This window comes from Esox lucius, chromosome 3, assembly GCF_011004845.1.
Source record: "Esox lucius isolate fEsoLuc1 chromosome 3, fEsoLuc1.pri, whole genome shotgun sequence".
Lineage (NCBI taxonomy): Eukaryota > Metazoa > Chordata > Actinopteri > Esociformes > Esocidae > Esox > Esox lucius.
Window position 1 is genome coordinate 19,395,198 of NC_047571.1, and position 18,597 is coordinate 19,413,794.

Genomic DNA, 18,597 nt, shown 5'->3' on the forward strand with positions numbered 1-18,597 from the left:
TCTTGTCAAACTACAGCTCCGTAAAAAATTAAGAGACCACTGCACATTTTTCTTTCCTTAGCAAAAAAGTTGAAAAGGAAAGTTTTGAGTGAAGAAAAGAAGTGTTCAATTTGCAGTGGTCTCTTACTTTTAACCAGCTGGATGGCAAGAGGATAGTGATGACCACAGCAGTGGTTTTTATACTTTCCCTTGTTAAATTAGATTTGGTTCAGGCAACCACCTAATCAGTACCTCATTAAGTAAAATGAGGTGTGCCTGTGTTGGAAGTTAACAGACACTGGAATGGAATAGCTGCCATAAATGTAGAGATGCTGATTTAAGAAAAATTAGGAGTGGTCTCTTAATTTCTTCCACACATATATATATTATTTAAGATAAATTATCATACCAAAATGGAAACTTATTGTAAAAGTCAGACTACTCCTTTTGGACCTGAAACAAATATACCCTTTTAAAATATAAGTAGACAACTACAATTAATATAACTAAACGTTTTATTCCTTAGCTACAATAGTTAACCACTTCGTTTCTTTCTGATAGCTTGTGCACGTTTTCCATAATTTTTGTTTTGTTGTGGTAATTACATGATAGCACTCCCTCTCCTGCATGTCCTTGGTTCTTCTCATTTCTGTAAGTGACCTTTATTTTGCACCAGTAGGTTTGAACAGTTTCTTTATAAAAGTATTGAGTAAACTTCATGAAAGCTTAAGCAACGGGGTTTATATTTGTATGTATATGTAGGATAGGTTCGAATAAGATTCGCTTTCATTCACGTTTGATACCTTAGTGAACCTCAGCTTGAGTGATCTTGAAGGAGACGGGAATGGGTCGGGTTAAACGTGTTTGACTCAGCCCACATTAAACCCGGCATCGAACTGCAACACTGCAGTGAGGGGATTTATCGTTATTTTTAAGTAGCTACAGTTTAATTAAAAGTAAACTTGAAAGCATACTTTCTCATGTACAAGTGCATTATGTATTGTACTTCATTACAACGATTTGCTAACTATGTTCTTGTACAAAACATTTATTTTAGCCTTTTTTTGCTTTTGAATGCATAGCGTATTGACAGCGCGTGCAAGAATAAGAAACCTAATTTCCTCCCATATACTAAACGTGAGCCGGCTTATTCGAAGAATATCCAAAGGTAAATATTTTTTGCAAAGTACATGACATGACTAAGTATTTTCGAATCTCAACTAATTTAGCTCGGCGACAAACCAGCTTACGGCAAGTAGAGTCCATGGAAAGTCATATTCATTTATTGACTAGAAATTAGGTGAGGTGATTCGACTCGTTTCACGACCCGCCAGAACCTGGCAAACCTGAGTGCGGTAAACCAACGAAAGCTGGTAGCTGGTAGTAGCTACAGTGGTTACAACTGCAGTAATCAAAAAGAAGCGGACTTCTCAGCCCCTTAACCTCACGCCAGTTGTCAACTTTACTAGAGCCTATATTTCGAAACTAAGGTAACTAACGATTTATTTAGCGTAAGTTAATAAAAACAAATAAACCTAGACGTGTTTTCACTTACAGTAATGCATCACTTTACAACCATGCTAGCTAACGTTGGCTGGGTTACTGAGCGGTCGGACGCTAATAACGTATAACGTACAAAATAACGGAAACACCTAACTTTATAGTAATATTAACGAACTAGCATAAGGAGTAGGGCCAACCTTTATCTTCAGAACATCTCAAATTCTTGTTTTAATGCTGTCATACAAGTCCGGAACTGTGTGGTTTTTGCATTCATTCAAGGAGAGGACCCTCTAGTACTTTGAAAGATGGAGGTGGAAATCTACTTCGCACTTAGTGCTTATAACGTAATATAAAAGTTAAATTATGTTCAGACCTGGGTGCTTTTTTCAGATCTGGTGATTTGGGGTGCCATGGAAGGCATTTGACGTCATCCCGTTGTTCATAATACCACTCTAGAATTTGTTTTAGCTGCAGGGATTGTCATCATAGAAATCATAATTTGAACCATAACCTGCACCTGCAATTGGTCCTTTAAAATGGCCTCACATTCCTTGGCTGTTATGAAATCATACAACGCTGTCATCCAGTCGATGGCTGTTCAAACTATTACAGACCCCTGGTCCTTTTTTTAACAGTTGGAAGCAGACATTGTAGGCTGAAAGGCATTATTTGTGTGGTTTTCCCGAATTGCAGCCCTGCCATAAATTCCAGCTCAGTGAAGTTCACAACATCCAGTTTTTGTTGAGACAGCTTTGCAAATATTATAATGTCTAAATATTTTGGAATGTAGAGTTAAAAAATAGGAAGTTTTACTGAGGAACAGTTCCTCTCTATCTCTCCCAGAAAGCCATAGGTCCCTCCTATTTGACCTTATATTTTCAGAAATACATGGGGGGAGGAAGTGAGATACCCCCACTTGAAGCGGTGTGGTCTTTCTGCGATCCATGACAGGGAAGAAGCACCCTGGCTGGACTCCAAACAAACTTGTCGTCAGTGTTGTGGAACATTTATTTTAAAAGGAACCAATTACAGTTCGTAGTTCCCATAAAGTAACTAGTTATTTTACTTAGTGGGTTGCTGTAGAAAGTAAGGGGTTAAATTACTTAGTTACTTTAACATAAGTTCTTTGATTCTATATTCACGTGTTGGTCACTTATGCCCAGAAAGCACACATTTAATGGGACATTGCATAATTTAATAGTCAGGTATTGCATAGTCAGTGTCAGTCACCTGCATATAACATTATCAGTCATTAATCATAATACAGCAAGAGTGATCAATTCTGTTATCTCAAGTAATCATATACTATAATGAGAAACATTTGCATTTAGTTCTTTAATCATGAATCTCTTAAGTCAATAAATTATTTTGTATTGCAAGTGCCTCACCATTTTCAGGCCAGGCTTATTTAACAGCCTATATGTACAGATGTCAATAATGGATAGATCCATATTGTAGTGGACAATAAAGAACAAAAAAACAGCTGTAGCCTTGTACACTGATAAACATACCTTCTTACAGAAGAAAACGTTAGGCACATTGCAATCTGAAATCTCTTTGCAATAATGTGCATAATCTAATAATGTTTCATGACTTTATTCAGAGGTGAATAATTACTAAGTCTGTTTTGAGTACTTCGTTTAGAAACAGAACATGTACTTAGATGTTTATTTGCCATCAGCTTTGGTTGTCCAACAGAGGATGATTTGGGATCGAGTTTGGTTGTCCAACAGGCAAAAGATTCGTGCAAAACATAACAGCACACTCAGTGATTGGTTACATGTGAGGGTGATAATGACGTAGTCAATAGTAAACTGCTTCCCGAGCCTGAATCGTGCAGCTCCGACTTCCGTTACATATCGATTTTAAGTTTTAGCAGGATGTGCTGGAGCTGCCTTCTTTGCATCCTTTTGTTGCCACTTGCTAATGGAGAAAATAAACGCTACGTATAGCTACGTTGGTTGCACTAATGCGTTATTTATTAGAAACATTTACTAGTAAGGGATTACTTAAATAACTAACGCATTACGTTACTCGTTACTGTTTAGCCTGGTTACTGTAACGTGTTACCCCTAACACTGGTTGTCGGCCACTAAGCACTTGCCCTAGCCACTTTCCCTCAGGGGAATCCCCACCAAAACCGGATGCAGTTTTGATTGCCATATGAAGTGCTGGTCCAATTTACAAAACTTTGCTAATTTGCAGGGTTGATATGACCAACAATTCCCGTTATCAAGTTCATTTTTTGTCCACAAAAGTAATAAACCAGAAAATGGAGCGTGAACTATAAAAAATGGTAATAGCTGTGATGGGTTCTCTTGAGCCTTACAGTGAGACAAGAAGGCCGCATAGCAATTTCAATGAGTTTCCTCAGTTTTCTTAGGTGATAAGGAGCTAATGAATGTTGGGAGATACTCAGCCACCAAAAATAATATGTGAATGCAAAGACACATCATTCTTTGTCAGTTATTTTCTAAATAGTCTTTCAGTGACATCAAGAATCTTGATTTATTTTCCAGAAAAAATTTAAGATTTGATTACCTTTTTGCTATTAACCATGTTTTTATTGATGTTAAAATAAATGTTTCATTTGTTCTTTTGTGTGTGAATGCATTGTATAGATTGGATTGGACATTTTCCCACATGGTTTTGGGAGTATGAATGTGTCTATTTGCTAAATGTATACAGGGTTGGATGTTCTTTTTTTGTTACAAATGGTCTTGTCACCCTACCCCACAGCTTAGACTTGTGGTGAATATGTGCAGCAGTTATAATATGCAGGAAGTGCCCAGTTCCTGACAGAAAGTTCGGCACCTGCTTAATACTGTTTGGCTCTTGGTAACCTGCTTAATGAGCTTTCCCTATGCCCTGTCATACATTTTGAAAATATCTCCTGATCTTTGCAATATCCTGGCAGTGCCATCTTCCCTCTTTATTGATGGCCTTTGCTGTGTTCCATGATATGGACAATGGAACCTTCTAACAGTGCTCACATAAAATGGGGCGATGCACCTCTGACTGTGTTGTTATTTTTAGTTGGTGAACATATTAGTGTTGAAATGGATGGAAAAATTAAAGGTGACATTCTGTACATTTGCCTCATTCTTCTTGTAATTGTATTTTCATATGCCTTCAATGTACGCTTTTTTGATAGCGCTGCAAACCCTTGGTGTTCTCTCAATGAGCTTCATGAGGTAGTCACCTGAAATGGTTTTCACTTCACAGGTGTGCCTTGTCAGGGTTAATTAGTGGAATTTTTTACCTTATTAATGGGGTTGGGACCATTAGTTGTGCTGTGCAGAAGTCAGGTTGATACACAGCCGACAGCCCTATTGGACAACTGTTAGAATTCATATTATGGCAAGAACCAATCAGCTAAGTAAAGAGAAATGAGAGGCCATCATTACTTTAACAAATGAAGGTCAGTCAGTCCAGAAAATTGCGAAAACTTTTAATGTGTCCCCAAGTGCAGTCGCAAAAACCATCAAGCGCTACAACGAAACTGGCTCACATGAGGACCGCCCCAGGAAAGGAAGACCAAGAGTCACCTCTGCTGCTGAGGATAACTTCATCCGAGTCACCAGCCTCAGAAATTGCAGGTTAACAGCAGCTCAGATTAGAGACCAGAGTGCCACACAGAGTTCTAGCAGCAGACACATCTCTAGAACTGTTAAGAGGAGACTGTGCGAATCAGGCCTTCATGGTCAAGTAGCTGCTAGGAAACCACTGATAAGGAGAGGCAACAAGCAGAAGAGATTGGTGTGGGCCAAGAAACACAAGGAATGGACATTAGACCAGTGGAAATCTGTGCTTTGGTCTGATGAGTCCAAATTTGAGATTGTTGGTTCCAACCGCCGTGTCTGTGCGATGCAGAAAAGGTGAACAGATGGATTCTACATGCCTGGTTCCCACCGTGATGGCATTGTATATTAAATTAGTTTGCTCCTCCTGGACCTGTGGCGATCTCCGCAGCATGTAACCAACAAACCATAATGCCAATCCTACAGAAACAGCTGATTATATTTAGGGATAAACAGAACAACTTCAGATGATGGGAGGTGACTGCAAATTACCTTTATACATGATTTGGAATGTGGTTTGTTAAATCTGAACACAGTTACCACCAACATTATACATTTTCAGACATGATTTGTCTTGATTTCAGCCTTTACATCAATAAACATTGTATTATCGTTACTTTTATTGTGTAGATTTTTGATACGAACAGTATGTAGTTAGCAAGAAAACCACTGAAATAATAAACCCAGTAAAAATGCATAAACGTTATGAGATTAAGAGTGCATGCATTTGTTCTCTGGACTGCACTCTAAACCTGAATACATAAAATAATTACAAATAAAAATATTTCAAAAGCAGTTGGTAAGTTTATAACTGTCAATATTTTATATCTGTGCCACATTAGGAACTTATTTCAGCAAAGGCTAGTAGCCAGATGAGGACGTCTAAGGTGAAATAATATTTCCAAACAAAACTTTTTAGTTACAAAATGTTTCTTTAAACACTCCAAAAACCTGAATTCCAAAACTCGCTTTTCACACCTTGTGTCCAGATTCAGCACTAGCCAAGGACAAGGCATTGGGATGGATTGGTTCCATTGCAACAGCTGCTTCAGAAGAGAGGGACAGAACTTTGCTGTCTCCAGTTGTGGTCACATATGTTGCAATGGCTGCATTAACCCGAGTATGACAGTTCCTCACTCACACCCATTCTGCAGTGTACTTGACATCCAGAGTAAAGACCAGTGTGAACTTCATATTCACCTAGCCCTGCATCAAGTCACAGAAGGGTAGTACTTTTTATTTATTAAACACTTAACAATTGTGTTGGTGTAAAATTTATATTTTTATACATAATCTGAGAATGATATGGCACATGCCATTTTTAAACAAACAGAAATTAGCAAATATTCACTGTTTTATAGCTATTGATTTAAGCAAACAGAGGCAATTACTGGCCTTTGGCCACTCAATGTGGTCAGATAGTTTTGAAACACTCATCTTTATTCAACTCAGTGGATGTTAAGTATATTGCAGCAATAAATGTAGTCTGTAAATTCAGCTGTTGTGGTTGTTTTGCTGAAACATGTTTTCCTTCAGAACAATGTACTGTATGTGGAGCCAGCTGTAATTACCTTGCCATCTCAGACCAGGTTGGTTTGTTCTGTATTATTTCAAATAGAAAAAGTCATATCTATCAACATGTAGCTTGTAAATTACCTGTCTGTCATGTCTGAATACTTCTTCACTCTTACAATACACTTTCTTCTTTTCATGTTTTGGCAGATGAAGCCCCAGGAGCAGGTGTTCTTCAAAGACCCAGTGAAGCTCATTCAGACTCGTCTGGAGCACATAGCACAGGTTGAACTTTGCTTGAGTTATTGCAATTTCATTTTTGTTAAGTGTTGGACAGTCATGCGGTTAAAACAGTGTAAATTAGAAAGTATATTATGTGCCTAACAGGACAGCATCCATTGTACAATGTCATCTGCCTGTCAGATTGCTCTATTCCAGAAAAAGCAAAAGGAAAGGGTCATTGCCTACTTCACACACAAATCTATGGAGTTGGAGAGGAGACTGAAGGATGTCACAGAGCAGTGTTACAGGCAAAATACACATAGTGTTGCTATTTCTGCTAATTTAATTAAATTACAATGCCATTATATATTTTTTCATTAAATTAGTGCCATCATTTTTTTTCATGTCATTTATGTAGGGATGTTTCACAGCTAAAAAGAGAGAATGCAGAATTAAAGAAACCTCTCTCTCAGAGACGGGTAAGGTGTTCACTGTGCCGAGTACTAAATGTCTTTGAGCATTGTCACTGTTGTATTTGAAGTACTGTGTTGCTGCATACAACTCATTTTAGACTTTCACCTTTTTTCACAGGTGTCACCTGGACAATTTCATACAAATGGGTAAAAGATTGTACCATTTTTCAAATCTGAAAAATGCTTTTCAATATGCTGTTCTTACACTCAAAGCGTTGACTTGGGCCTAGACTCAAACAGAAAGCAGATTGTCAGCATTGCAGAACTTAAAGCCATTGTTCTGATATATATTTTTTTGGCATATGCATGTCAGCTCAGATTGAAATCGTTTTAAATCTGCGATTGCTATAACCCACATTCGGATGAAATTCACACCTAAAAACAGAGATCTTTTTCCCCAGCAATGCTCAAAGGATGTCTTTACCCGTGGCTGTCACCTCCCCAGGTAATGAAAAACACTTATGAATGTGGTCAGAGCAGGGCTGGCTCTAGGCATAAACGGTCGCTTATGACACCTGACTGCCAAGTGAACTCTGACTGCTAGGGAGCCAAATGTTGCTTACCGTCCCCAAAAGGCTAGGGCCGGCACTGGGTCTGAGACATTTCAGAGATACTACTGAAATGAAAACCTATATGGGGAGAAATTCCATTACACGTTTACCCACAGATGGTGTGCTACTTATCTTCCTTTATTTTAACAGTCACTCCTCGCTCACGTCCTGTTAGGTAGGTGCTATATAAATATTGCACAGACAGGCAATGATGCATACAATTAATCCAACTGTAATTTTTTTAAAATAGTATTTTACACAGTGTCAAAGGATTGTATCATTTTATTAAATTGAAATATCGCCTTCATCCACTAATAACGGTTTCAGCTACCCAGGCTCTGCTGAATCCCATGGGAGGTTAAGAGACAGAAACCCCATGCTTACCCTTACAGTTGAGTTTGCATTCCCTTTCTTCCATCTGAAGTTTTCTGTAGCTGACAGATTAGTGCTTACTTCTGGAAGTGCCTTTATTATGGTCTGTCTCATCTGCACTCAGACGCCTCCGGGTTCGGCTACATCAATCTCCACCCTGAGCTCTCTGCATGACCGTGGTGGCTTCAGTGAGTGGCAAAACCCCCTCAGAATTATCTTTCATGGTTGTTCATTTGAACAACAGCACTTTGTACAAGCTTTGAATAATAACGGAGATGTCTTAAATCCTCTAATAGGGACACCCAACATTGTTAGCAATCGGTAAGAATTGTAAACATAACCACTGATTTTCATTGTGTAGTATTGAAAACAGTGGTTAGACTAAGCTGACCTCTTTTCCTGATTCTTAGGTCTGATAATCTGACTCCTAATATTTTCCAGTTCAAATCTTTGACCGGGTCATCACTGCACTCCCCAAGGCCATTCAGAAATGGCCAGTAAACCAGTAAGTTATTTTCCTTTTTTCTGTTTAACACAATTACTATATTTTAATTCCACTTACATATTGATATCTAACTGAACTGTTTGCCTGTATGTCCTGATATGTTGTTGGCCTTTTTGCTTTTAGACAGATCAGAAATACAGTAGCATTCAAAAGTTTGGAAACACCCATTCAAGTGAATGTGCCCAAACCTTTGTCTGGTACTGTATGTAGAAACCAAATGGTTGGGACAGGCATTGAACCCCAGCATCCAGGGTTTCGTACATGTGCTTATACCACCAGGGGCGGTGCAATGTTAAAAACAAATGACAATTTGCTTTGCCATAATTCTTCTTTCAGCAACATCTGTGATGAACAGCTCACCCCCTTCTCAAAAATGTTTTGGATAGAAAGGCTTTCCTTGTACCAGTTTCCACAAAAACAATTACACACACACACACACACACACACACACTTTCCTATATATAAATATATATACTTTTACTTGTTTCCTGTGACACAATTGCGCAAATTAAATGTAATATTAATTTATTAAATGAATGCCATCTTTCCAGTTCATTACAAAACTAAAGGGATCTGCAACATAGTAAGACAATCTACTTCAGCCCTGTACAGCACACTTGTTCTATTGTAATTTTTTTTATACATCTAATAAAAAAAAATAACATTGTATAAAATGTTGATTAAATACTTTTACTGGTATACCTGGTTAAATTTGAGTGTAGTTTTTTTCTTTGAGGGATACAAAATGGCATTCACGAAACACTAGTTGTTGCTTTGGATTATAGTCAACTAAGCCAATATAGAATGCCTCAGGTTTTATATTAAACTTTGAATTTGGTTGGATTACACAATTCCAGTAACTTCCATGGCCCTAATCCATCTGCTCACACAAACTGTCAATCTAGGCAGAATACACTGTCCACACAACTGAAAAACTGCAACCAAACAAAAAATAAAGGAAACCTACATGACTGCCCTTCAAACCAGGGGTGGGCAGAGGTTAATCTCAGTCGCCCAGAAGTAAAATTCTCATGAAAGGCTGTCATGTTTTAATGTTATGCAAAGAAAGTACTGCGTTCCATAAGGAAACTCAGCCAAAATCCTCCCTCCCTTCCACTAATTTCACCTGACCAAAAAAGGGAAGTTCTCAAATTTTTACACAACACACAGTTAAACTTTGTGGAGTCTAGCAGAAACAGTTTCATTCGCACACAGTTTTAAAATCATAGTCCCAATTTCACCCGATGCTAAAAAACAAAAACCAAGAACTACTGCTACTTACAAATCACAATTTTCTGCTAGCCTTGATTTCTCACGTTCTGTCCAAAAAAATCTGCCCACATGAGATAAACATAGGCCAAAGACGATTGCAGTTCAGTTAATCAAAATCCGTATTGAACTTGTCCACATGGATATTGAATTTCATTGTAAAACATCTGCAGGTCAGTCAGTGCAAACTGAACAACAATTTTAATAGGAAACTCAAACTTTTATAAAAAGGAATGTATTCATTGAACATTATGGCAGCTAAAATGTTAGGGCTCAAAAATTAAAGTGCAACACGTCTTTTTAGGAAGGTAGATTGAGAATGTCCAGTTTGCTTCTCAGGAAAAGGAAATGTAGGGTGTAAAAGAATGATATCTACCAATCAGCGATTGGACTTTACTCCGACTCAAAATGTTTTAGGCTTTCCCAGTGCTGTTACAAAGAAAAATACAACTACACTACAGTACCTAAGAAGCTCCAACCAATACATACTTTAAATCCAGTCAATGATATGTTGCTACAACCAGTGTACTAGGTATTGTCATATCTACAGTAGGAAGCACAAGGATGATCAAGTCCAAACTTACAGAAAACCAACAGAAATGCAGCAAAAACAAAATCAGCAGTCATTCTGAAAAATCAGCAGACCTGTGCTTATAGTAGGAAAACGTAAGCATTTGAGACCCATGCTCACTTTAAAGTAACGTAATTCAATATGAAAATGTAGTGTCAAATTGATGAGAAATTCATCACTCTGCATAAGAAATCAGCCATATCCTCTGTGAAAGAGATACAAAAAACAGGAAGACATACTTCTGATTTCCAAACCTTTCCCACACATAAGTTCCTCATCTCAATCAGAAACATTGGACTCTGGGTTAATTAACTTGCCCTCCTGAGCAAACCAGTCTCGCACCTGCTGATAGCTCATTCGAGACTTTTTGCAAAGGGAGTCAAGGTCTTTCTCATGAAGAACTCCTGTCAAGCGATAGTAAACTTCCAGCGGACTGATGTCCGGGTAATCTGCAGTTGCTGCTGTGGCGCCATTCACATGAGACTTACGTTTGCGGCTACCTGTAATGCGAGGGGTCCCGCTCGAGCCGATTCCACTGGTTAGTCCGCTGCCATTTTGCTGTGTGGCTAGTTCAGCCAGGAACTGCTCACGGACCCCCTGCACCCAGCGTAGCTGGCCATTTTTAACAGCATAGCGCGTATCCCCAAACCACTGGATGACATCTGCCCGGGGCAAGCCTGTGAGCTCTACCAGCTGGGTGTAGTCTTCGCTCTTAGGCCACTGGCAGCGCAAGAAGTGCTCCTTTAGCACATCCAGTTGCTCTTTGGTCTTCCTAGGTCGGCCAGCAGGTGTAAGAAGAGGAGACGAAGATGTGGGAGGACTGGAGAGAGATGTGGTTGTGACTAAGGCTTTGGTTGAGTGAGCAGACTTCTGCAGGGTGCTGGTGCTAGTAAAACTATGCTTATTAGTGGGGACAGCAGTCAAAGGTGGAACAGTTGTAGAATGACAGTGGGGGGAGGAAGCAGAGATGGTAACAGCTGAGGTTGGTGGCGGTTTAATCTCTGATTCCTTGCTGCCTTTAATGAATTGCAGGGGCTTTTCTTTATATTGCACTACTACCTCTTCCTTTATAGTATTAGTGTGAACAGAGGCTTCCTTCACAACCTTGTTCTCTTCCGCCTCCACTCCCACTGCTCCCTCCCCAAATGCCTCCAGGCTGTTTGACAGGAAGTTCTGGAAGAAGTGTGAATCTTTTACCCCATTGCTGCGAGCTCCCTTAGCTTGAACTCCTCCCTGCACTTCATTACCATTTTCTTCATCCCGGGTCCTGTGAGCTACAAGTGGAAGAGGCTGAAGTTGCTGAGACCTGTACTTTGTTTGTCCTATGACAAGCTGAGGATAGACCATGGATGTTCCAAGCAGTCCTCGTCCATTTCTAACCTGGTACCTGCTATCGCTGAACCACTTCCGGATGTCATTGCGACTCAGGCCCGTTTCCTCCTGCAGGCGTCGAAGCTCTGTCTCCGCAGGCCAGTTTTCCCGTAGGAAGCTACTGCGAAGGACTGCAAGCTGAGCTTTGGTCTTTTTGTAGCGTCCGCGTTGTGGTTGCTGTGGAGAGCTAAGCGAGTTCTCAGAGAGGCTCAAGGAAGTATCTGTAATTTCAGGCGTGTCCACAGGAGGGCGGTAATAGTATGAATCCTCTGGGGGTGGGAGAGAGGAACTGAAATGCTGGATAGTGGCAGCTGGTTTGCAGGGTTCTGGGGTTTCGTGTCGGACTTGTTTTCTTGGGTGGAGCAGGGAAGAGTGATGACCGTTATTCATTTGACCATTGTTCTCCGCCTCGACAGATAACTCCCTAGACCCATTCCTCGTCTTTGAATCTTCATTTGAAAAGTCGTTGGCACACTCCGGTCCAGCCAGCTTGTGGCGCGTCTCCTCAATCTCCTCTGAGGCCCAGCTAATGCCATACTTTATTCTCTGCACCATGAACCAGACCTTAACCTTGTCCAGAGGCAGGGCACAGAGTCGTGCCAAGGAACTCACCTCCCGAGACGTCGGGTACGGGAACACATTGAAAGCCTGGACCAGCTCTTGGATGGTGTCCAGCTCACGTGTCTGATCTGACTGTGTCCAGACAAGCTTCAGGCCCTCAGAGACCAACGGCAGACATACCACAGAGTTGTGGTTGGTGCTGAAACTAACCCCGGCATCTCCACCCTCACCTCCATCACTATCTGTTGCACAGTGGTCAGAGGAGCGATGGCTCTTTCCATTGGTGACGTGGTGGTGTGAGGTCTTGGGGGAACTCGGGGAGGCCTGTTTTCCTTGACGCTCGGCCCTTGTGACGTCACACTTGGAGGACTCCTTCATGTTCACCTCCAATCCTATTTTATTACGACCAACGTGTGTTGCCATCGGTGATGTCACCACCCGTCACTCCAGTCTAGGAGAGACCAGATTAAATACATCAAATAAATTGTGCTTAAGTTGATTTTCATACTAACAAAACTATTAGGAAACTGCACACAAAGGACTGGTACATTACAAGTAACAAAGTGGCTGAGGTATCTAGGAGGACTTTCTATTCCACAAGTCAAAGATCTGACAGCTGTTTCCCCTCCCCCTTTAAATCACACTCCCGTCTAAAGTCTCGCTCTGAAACTGGTCCTATACCCTGTGTCCAGATTGTGTGCCCCTCCCCCCTAGAACCAAAGTGGTGTGACTGACTTGTTTCATGAGGGTGTGGTGGTGGTGTAAGGGAGAATAAGGGAAGGGGGGGGGGTGAATCCATCACAGACTCTTACCGCTTTCCAGCACGGGCTTTGTTCCGTCGCCCTTGTTTCACTTCAAGTCCCCTGTCCTCTGAGAATCAAGTTTGACCCCCTCCCGACGGAGGCCGAGAGTCAGAACAGTAACACCTATGGAAAGAGTCAAGTGATTGCACGTCATATTCAACAGGGGATTCACACCAAACCATATCAAAATATATAGTAATTTATTTAATTTAAAAAAAAACAGCTATAACACCACTCCTGCAAAGAACTAAAAAGTGTAGACAAGTAAACCCTATCCCACAATTAACTTCTCTTTACTCTGCCCAGAGTCTATGGACTCCAAATAAAGCTATTCACCAAAGAACAATAATTGTTATAGCATATTCTAAGTACTTAAATGTAATTATGCTAAGTTTGAGATCAAATAAAGTTACACACAATTTTTATTACAAAATGCTTAACATATAGCTATGTTTCTCCTCTGGAGCTACATGTCTTTGCTTGCCAAAATCCATATTTTTATTGGAACTTTTGTCAAATGGCCTCTCAATGCTGCCCTTTTCCTAGTTTCTGATACTCTAAATGACCAAAAGATGTAGATTCTGTGAGATTCTGTCAAAATTGCAAATGCCACTTTATAATAGACACGAGCAAATGAAAATGTTCAGTATATCAAGAAACAAAAAAAGATATGTGGCTAGAGACGATAGGTACATGGTTAGCATCTCAATTTTTTTGGAAGCATTGACTTTTGGTGAATGTGTTATGAGGCAATATGGAGGCGATTAAGCAATGGAAAGGATACATTTATGTGATAGCAAAAAAAAAAAAAAAACATTTTGTTTACATTACTATTTCAATTACTATCTAATTTAGATTTATACAGCCCATGGGTAATGTTATATCAGCCCTTGTCCGAGATATAGTAAACCAGTTCTTGCCAGACTAAAGGAGAAAAGTTTGTTATTGTTTACTTCACCATACAAGGCCAACTTCAGACCAGCATGTACCTGTACCCTTATCTGACCAAAAGTAAATGAAGTTCACTGTCAGTTCACACAGCCAACCATATGGGACGCAACAGGTGTATCTTGTACTTTATTTAAGTGTTATTCAGTTTTTATTGATGTAACAGGGAAACTGCAAGCAATCATTTAATTTTGCACTGTGGACACCATGTGCGTATGACAAATACTTGGCTTGAAACTGACGAATGGACTACATTTACACATTTTAAATTCAATCAAATGTGCCATGTTCAACCTCTTTCTCAAGGAGCTACATCGGAGTTCACTTGACGATTACAATATTTTACAAACAAAATGTCAACAAAGAAACTAGATAAAGTTAAATGGGCATTGGAAAAAGCAACCCTGGAACACCGGGGCATTGTAGACCACACGTTTCTGTTTTAACCAAATTAGATAACCGGGTTTTGATGAAGGCAATCGGTGAATAAATCAATTAACTAAGTAGCTCAATATGGTGCCAGAGTCAGTGGTTGAGACAAAACAGCGCACAGTAATGTCGTAACGGCCCAAACTAGACTAGGCTAATCTCTGAAACCAATCCCCAAATCACTCAAGTTATTAGCGAACTAACCTTTAATCCTGCTGTGTTGTTGGAATTATTTGATTCGAGGAAGTTATTCGTCATGTCAAAATCTGGGCAAATGTGAACTAATAAACTTAGAGCAAACTTAGCCTGTTACAAAAGGTTTTAAAAGCTTAACGTCGAAAGTCCAAACTAGCTCTCATAACTCGCATATTACAAATGTAACATCAAGACAACATACGTTGGTAAACACCTCACAAGTTGGGGCAGTGTCCATGACAAATACCCCTCTGGTCCGACGTCTTGATCCTTTGTGGCGTAGCCTACTAGCTAGCTAAAATGGTTAGACTGCACAGGCGCACGACACGCTTCAATAATAGCCTTAATACATAAAAAACGAACTTACCGGAATGTATTTCACCTTGGATAACGCAACAATATATTTCTGTCTTCTCTTTCGTTAACTCTCGTAATGGCTGAAGTTGGAGAAACAACCAAACATGGAAACAATACCGTCTTTTGACCCTGTCGCTTTACCGTCGAACCACAAACGGATTCTAGTTTCCAATACAATGATGCGAAACAATCCTAGAACTTCATTAATGCGTATCAAGTTAAGACAGAAACTGATAATTGATATACGCCTTCAGAAGTGAATAATCGATTTGTTAATTGGTTGAACTTGTTTCTTTACAGCAGAATAACCCCTCGCTCCGTTGTTGCTTTTGTTACGAAAACCCGAAAGTGTTTCCCCTGTCCGGCCAAATCGAGGCTTGGAAGACCTGCCCCCCACCCCCCCTCGTCTCCCGAGTGACGACATTGGGTGTGCCATTCTATGCCGTTCTATGCAAAGCAGGATTGAGATTATCCTTCTTTGATATGGTGTCCAAAATTTTTTTTATTGTACGCCACCCTCTAAACTGGTAAAATACATTTCGAGGTGTGTTGGGGAGGACTAAATCACCCAAAACAGAATTGCTGTGTAAGTCCCGAGTTCTGGATCCTTGTTTGTAGACTAAATAAGAATGGCCTTTAAATTTGCTGTCAAAGTCATGAACACGGGCCATAAATTATGTATAGTAGCCTATATTCAGAGTTGCAAAAAGTACAAAGTTAAAAACTCTTAGGGAGATTTCTAATTAAGACATGAATGACCAGGTAAAGGCAGTTCAGAACTAACCAGTGATCAATTACATTAAAGAGAAGAGTGAAAAGGTAATTATCAATTAAGGCCACTCCCCATACCTGGTCAATTAGGCCTTAAGAACTTCCCAAAACTGAGAACATAGCAGGGACATTTTACTTACTACCTCTAATATAAATACATGAATATTATAATTAATTATATAAATAATAACAGAACAAAAAAATAAAATCTCTCTATATATAAACATCAGTGTTACAAGAGTATAACTCACATATGCATCAATAGTATATAAAGAACATTTAGACTAGGGAGCAAATTGACACATTACAAATAGACCTTAAAGGACCAGTCCAATACCTGCCTCCACTATTCCCCAACAACTTGATTGGGCCCTAGTGGTCCAAATCTGTGGGATTTTTTTAACTGTGGCTTAGCGTGATGACACCGGGCCAGGGTGCAAGCTGTCATATATAAGCATGTGAAGCCAATCCTGGCGTAGAATAACCTCACAACCGACGTCTGACTGAGATTGCCACATAGAACAACACAACATAAAAAACAGAGGCCAAGCACAGGCCCCCCACCCACCGCGAGCCCTGGACCCCCGATTCCTAACCCCTGGAACCCCGATAGTTACGTAAACGATTTCATCTCTAGGGCTAGCATATAACAATAGCTATTCAGTGGCTGTTAAATTTTTAGTAGGCAACTTATGTTTGGTTATCCATGAACAATTTATTTGTTCATATACACAAATAAAGTAATGTCAATAGGTTAAGTAGCCTTTGGAAAGTTGTCTTTTTTTTCTTTTTTTACATCTTTTGACACATGGATAAATTCCAACCCCATTAATACATGAAAGCAACCCAATTTAACAAATCACACAGAAAAATAAACTGTAAAACCATTAATGGAATTAAAATAAACAGAAATGCAATTTCCTTATGCAGGAAAGTTGGTACATCCTTACCTTTACCATTGCATAAAACAAATCAAATAAAATCAGGTGTACCAAAACAGGTGCAAATGATTAAAAAATAATTTCAGAGTAACATGGCAGGGTCCACCCTTCTACCAGACTTGGTGAGTTTTGGGTGTGTGGTGACAAATGTCAAGATCAAAAGACCTACAGAGGATATAAAAAGTCTACACACCCCTGTTAAAATGCCAGGTTCCAAAGCATCAGAGGGATCTCATTGTTGAAATAGATCAGTCAGGAGAAGGGTACAACATAAGTTCCAAAGCATTAGATATACCATGGAACACAGTGAAGACAGTCATCATCAAGTGGTGAAAATATGGCACAACAGAGACATTACCAAGAACTGGACGTCCCTCCAAATTTGATGAAAAGACGAGAAGAAAACTGGTCAGGGAGGCCATAATTCCAAAAGGTATGTTTTGCGCAAAAACAACACTGCACATCACCCAAAGAACACCATACCCACAGTGAAGCATGGTGATGGCAGCATCATGCTTTGGGGCTGTTTTACTTCAGCTAGAACAGGGCCTTAGTCAGGGCGGAGGGAAATACTAGGCAATTTTGGGACATAACCTTCAGGCGTCTGTTGGAAAGCTGAAGATGAAGAGGAACTTCACCTTTCAGCACGACAATGACCCAAAGCACACATCCAAATCCACAAAAGCATGGCTGCACCAGAAGAAGATTAATGTTTTGGAATGGTCCAGCCAGAGCCCAGACCTGAATCATCTGTGGAGTGATCTGAAGAGTGCTGTGCACAGGAGATGTCCTCGCAATCTGACAGATTTGGAGTGCTTTTGCAAAGAAGAGTGGGCAAATATTGCCACGTTAAGATGTGCCATGCTTACAGACTCCTACCCAAAAAGACTGAGTGCTTTAATAAAATCAAAAGGTGATTCAACAAAGTATTAGTTTAAGGTTGTGCACACTTATGCATCCAGGTTATTGTGAGTTTTACATTTTTTATTTGTCCCCCTCAAAGATTTCAGTTTGTTATTGAATTGTTCATGTTATAGATCACATTAAAGGTGGAAAAAGTTCTGACATGATTTATCTTTCTTTTCATTCTTTTACATCACAAAAACCTGGCATTTTAACAGGGGTATGTAGATGTTTTATATCCACTGTATCTACACCCCTGGGTGAATGTCACAACTTACTATACTGTAGTGGGTGATCAATCAAAACTCCTTACAGACTTTGAAATAAATAAAACAAAATGCATTAAATAATAAACATGCACATCAATCTTTCCTTCTCCATACTTACAGCAATGCAACAGTACATGCTCCATGATATCATCAACCATTTACATGTTAAAGTGTTGTTACTAAACATACAAACATGCCAAAGCATGACTCGTGTTAATGGTGAACTGCATCTCAGCATGATCTGCAAGTCAAGGAGTTTTCAAGAAATCTAAAGGACAATGTTGTGAAAACAGATTTGGGTGTAAGTATAAAAATATTTCAAAGGGCTTTAATGGGTGAACGCAAAAAACCAAGCCGGGATTGGGGTTAAGTAGCCCAGGTGAATGGCACTAGCAAGACCCTGCATACTTTATCCCTCCCAACTGGATGACAAAACAAGTAAGAGATCAGAATCCACCAAGTCCTCAGTGGCAACTTTGGACAAGACTAGTCAGTGTGCATGGAACTAGAA

The 18,597-nt window shown here is 39.8% G+C and overlaps 1 protein-coding gene and 1 long non-coding RNA gene across 9 annotated transcripts; one reads left to right on the top strand and one right to left on the bottom strand.

The window, feature by feature from the left end:
- The first annotated feature begins 1,353 nt into the window (after nucleotides 1-1,353).
- Nucleotides 1,354-8,513, top strand: LOC109615647. 6 transcript variants are annotated; one of them, XR_004575618.1, is made up of 4 exons: nucleotides 6,021-7,276; nucleotides 7,389-7,417; nucleotides 7,672-8,212; nucleotides 8,318-8,507. It is a non-coding gene; the product is annotated as an uncharacterized LOC109615647 (long non-coding RNA). The 6 variants fall into 6 exon arrangements; XR_004575616.1 differs by having other exon boundaries at nucleotides 6,021-6,183; nucleotides 6,600-6,652; nucleotides 6,786-8,212; XR_004575613.1 differs by adding an exon at nucleotides 1,354-1,469 and having other exon boundaries at nucleotides 6,053-8,212.
- A 1,638-nt stretch (nucleotides 8,514-10,151) lies between these two features.
- On the bottom strand, nucleotides 10,152-15,947 carry homeza (homeobox and leucine zipper encoding a). Of its 3 annotated transcripts, none has more exons than XM_010889239.4 (3): nucleotides 15,213-15,947; nucleotides 13,283-13,396; nucleotides 10,152-12,921 (listed from the first exon to the last, which is right to left on the bottom strand). In XM_010889239.4, exon 3 carries the CDS (start codon nucleotides 12,891-12,893, stop codon nucleotides 10,818-10,820), a length of 2,076 nt encoding a protein of 691 aa, XP_010887541.1. In that variant the 5' UTR covers nucleotides 12,894-12,921; nucleotides 13,283-13,396; nucleotides 15,213-15,947; the 3' UTR covers nucleotides 10,152-10,817. The 3 variants fall into 3 exon arrangements, with proteins under 3 accessions (XP_010887541.1, XP_010887550.1, XP_010887558.1); XM_010889248.4 differs by lacking the exon at nucleotides 15,213-15,947 and adding an exon at nucleotides 15,048-15,189; XM_010889256.4 differs by lacking the exon at nucleotides 15,213-15,947 and adding an exon at nucleotides 14,855-14,986.
- Between the last annotated feature and the right edge of the window lie 2,650 nt (nucleotides 15,948-18,597).

What these genes read in the sequence shown, in the direction of transcription:
- homeza (XM_010889239.4), bottom strand. Translation starts at nt 12,893, where the DNA reads ATGGCAACACACGTTGGTCGTAATAAAATAGGATTGGAGGTGAACATG.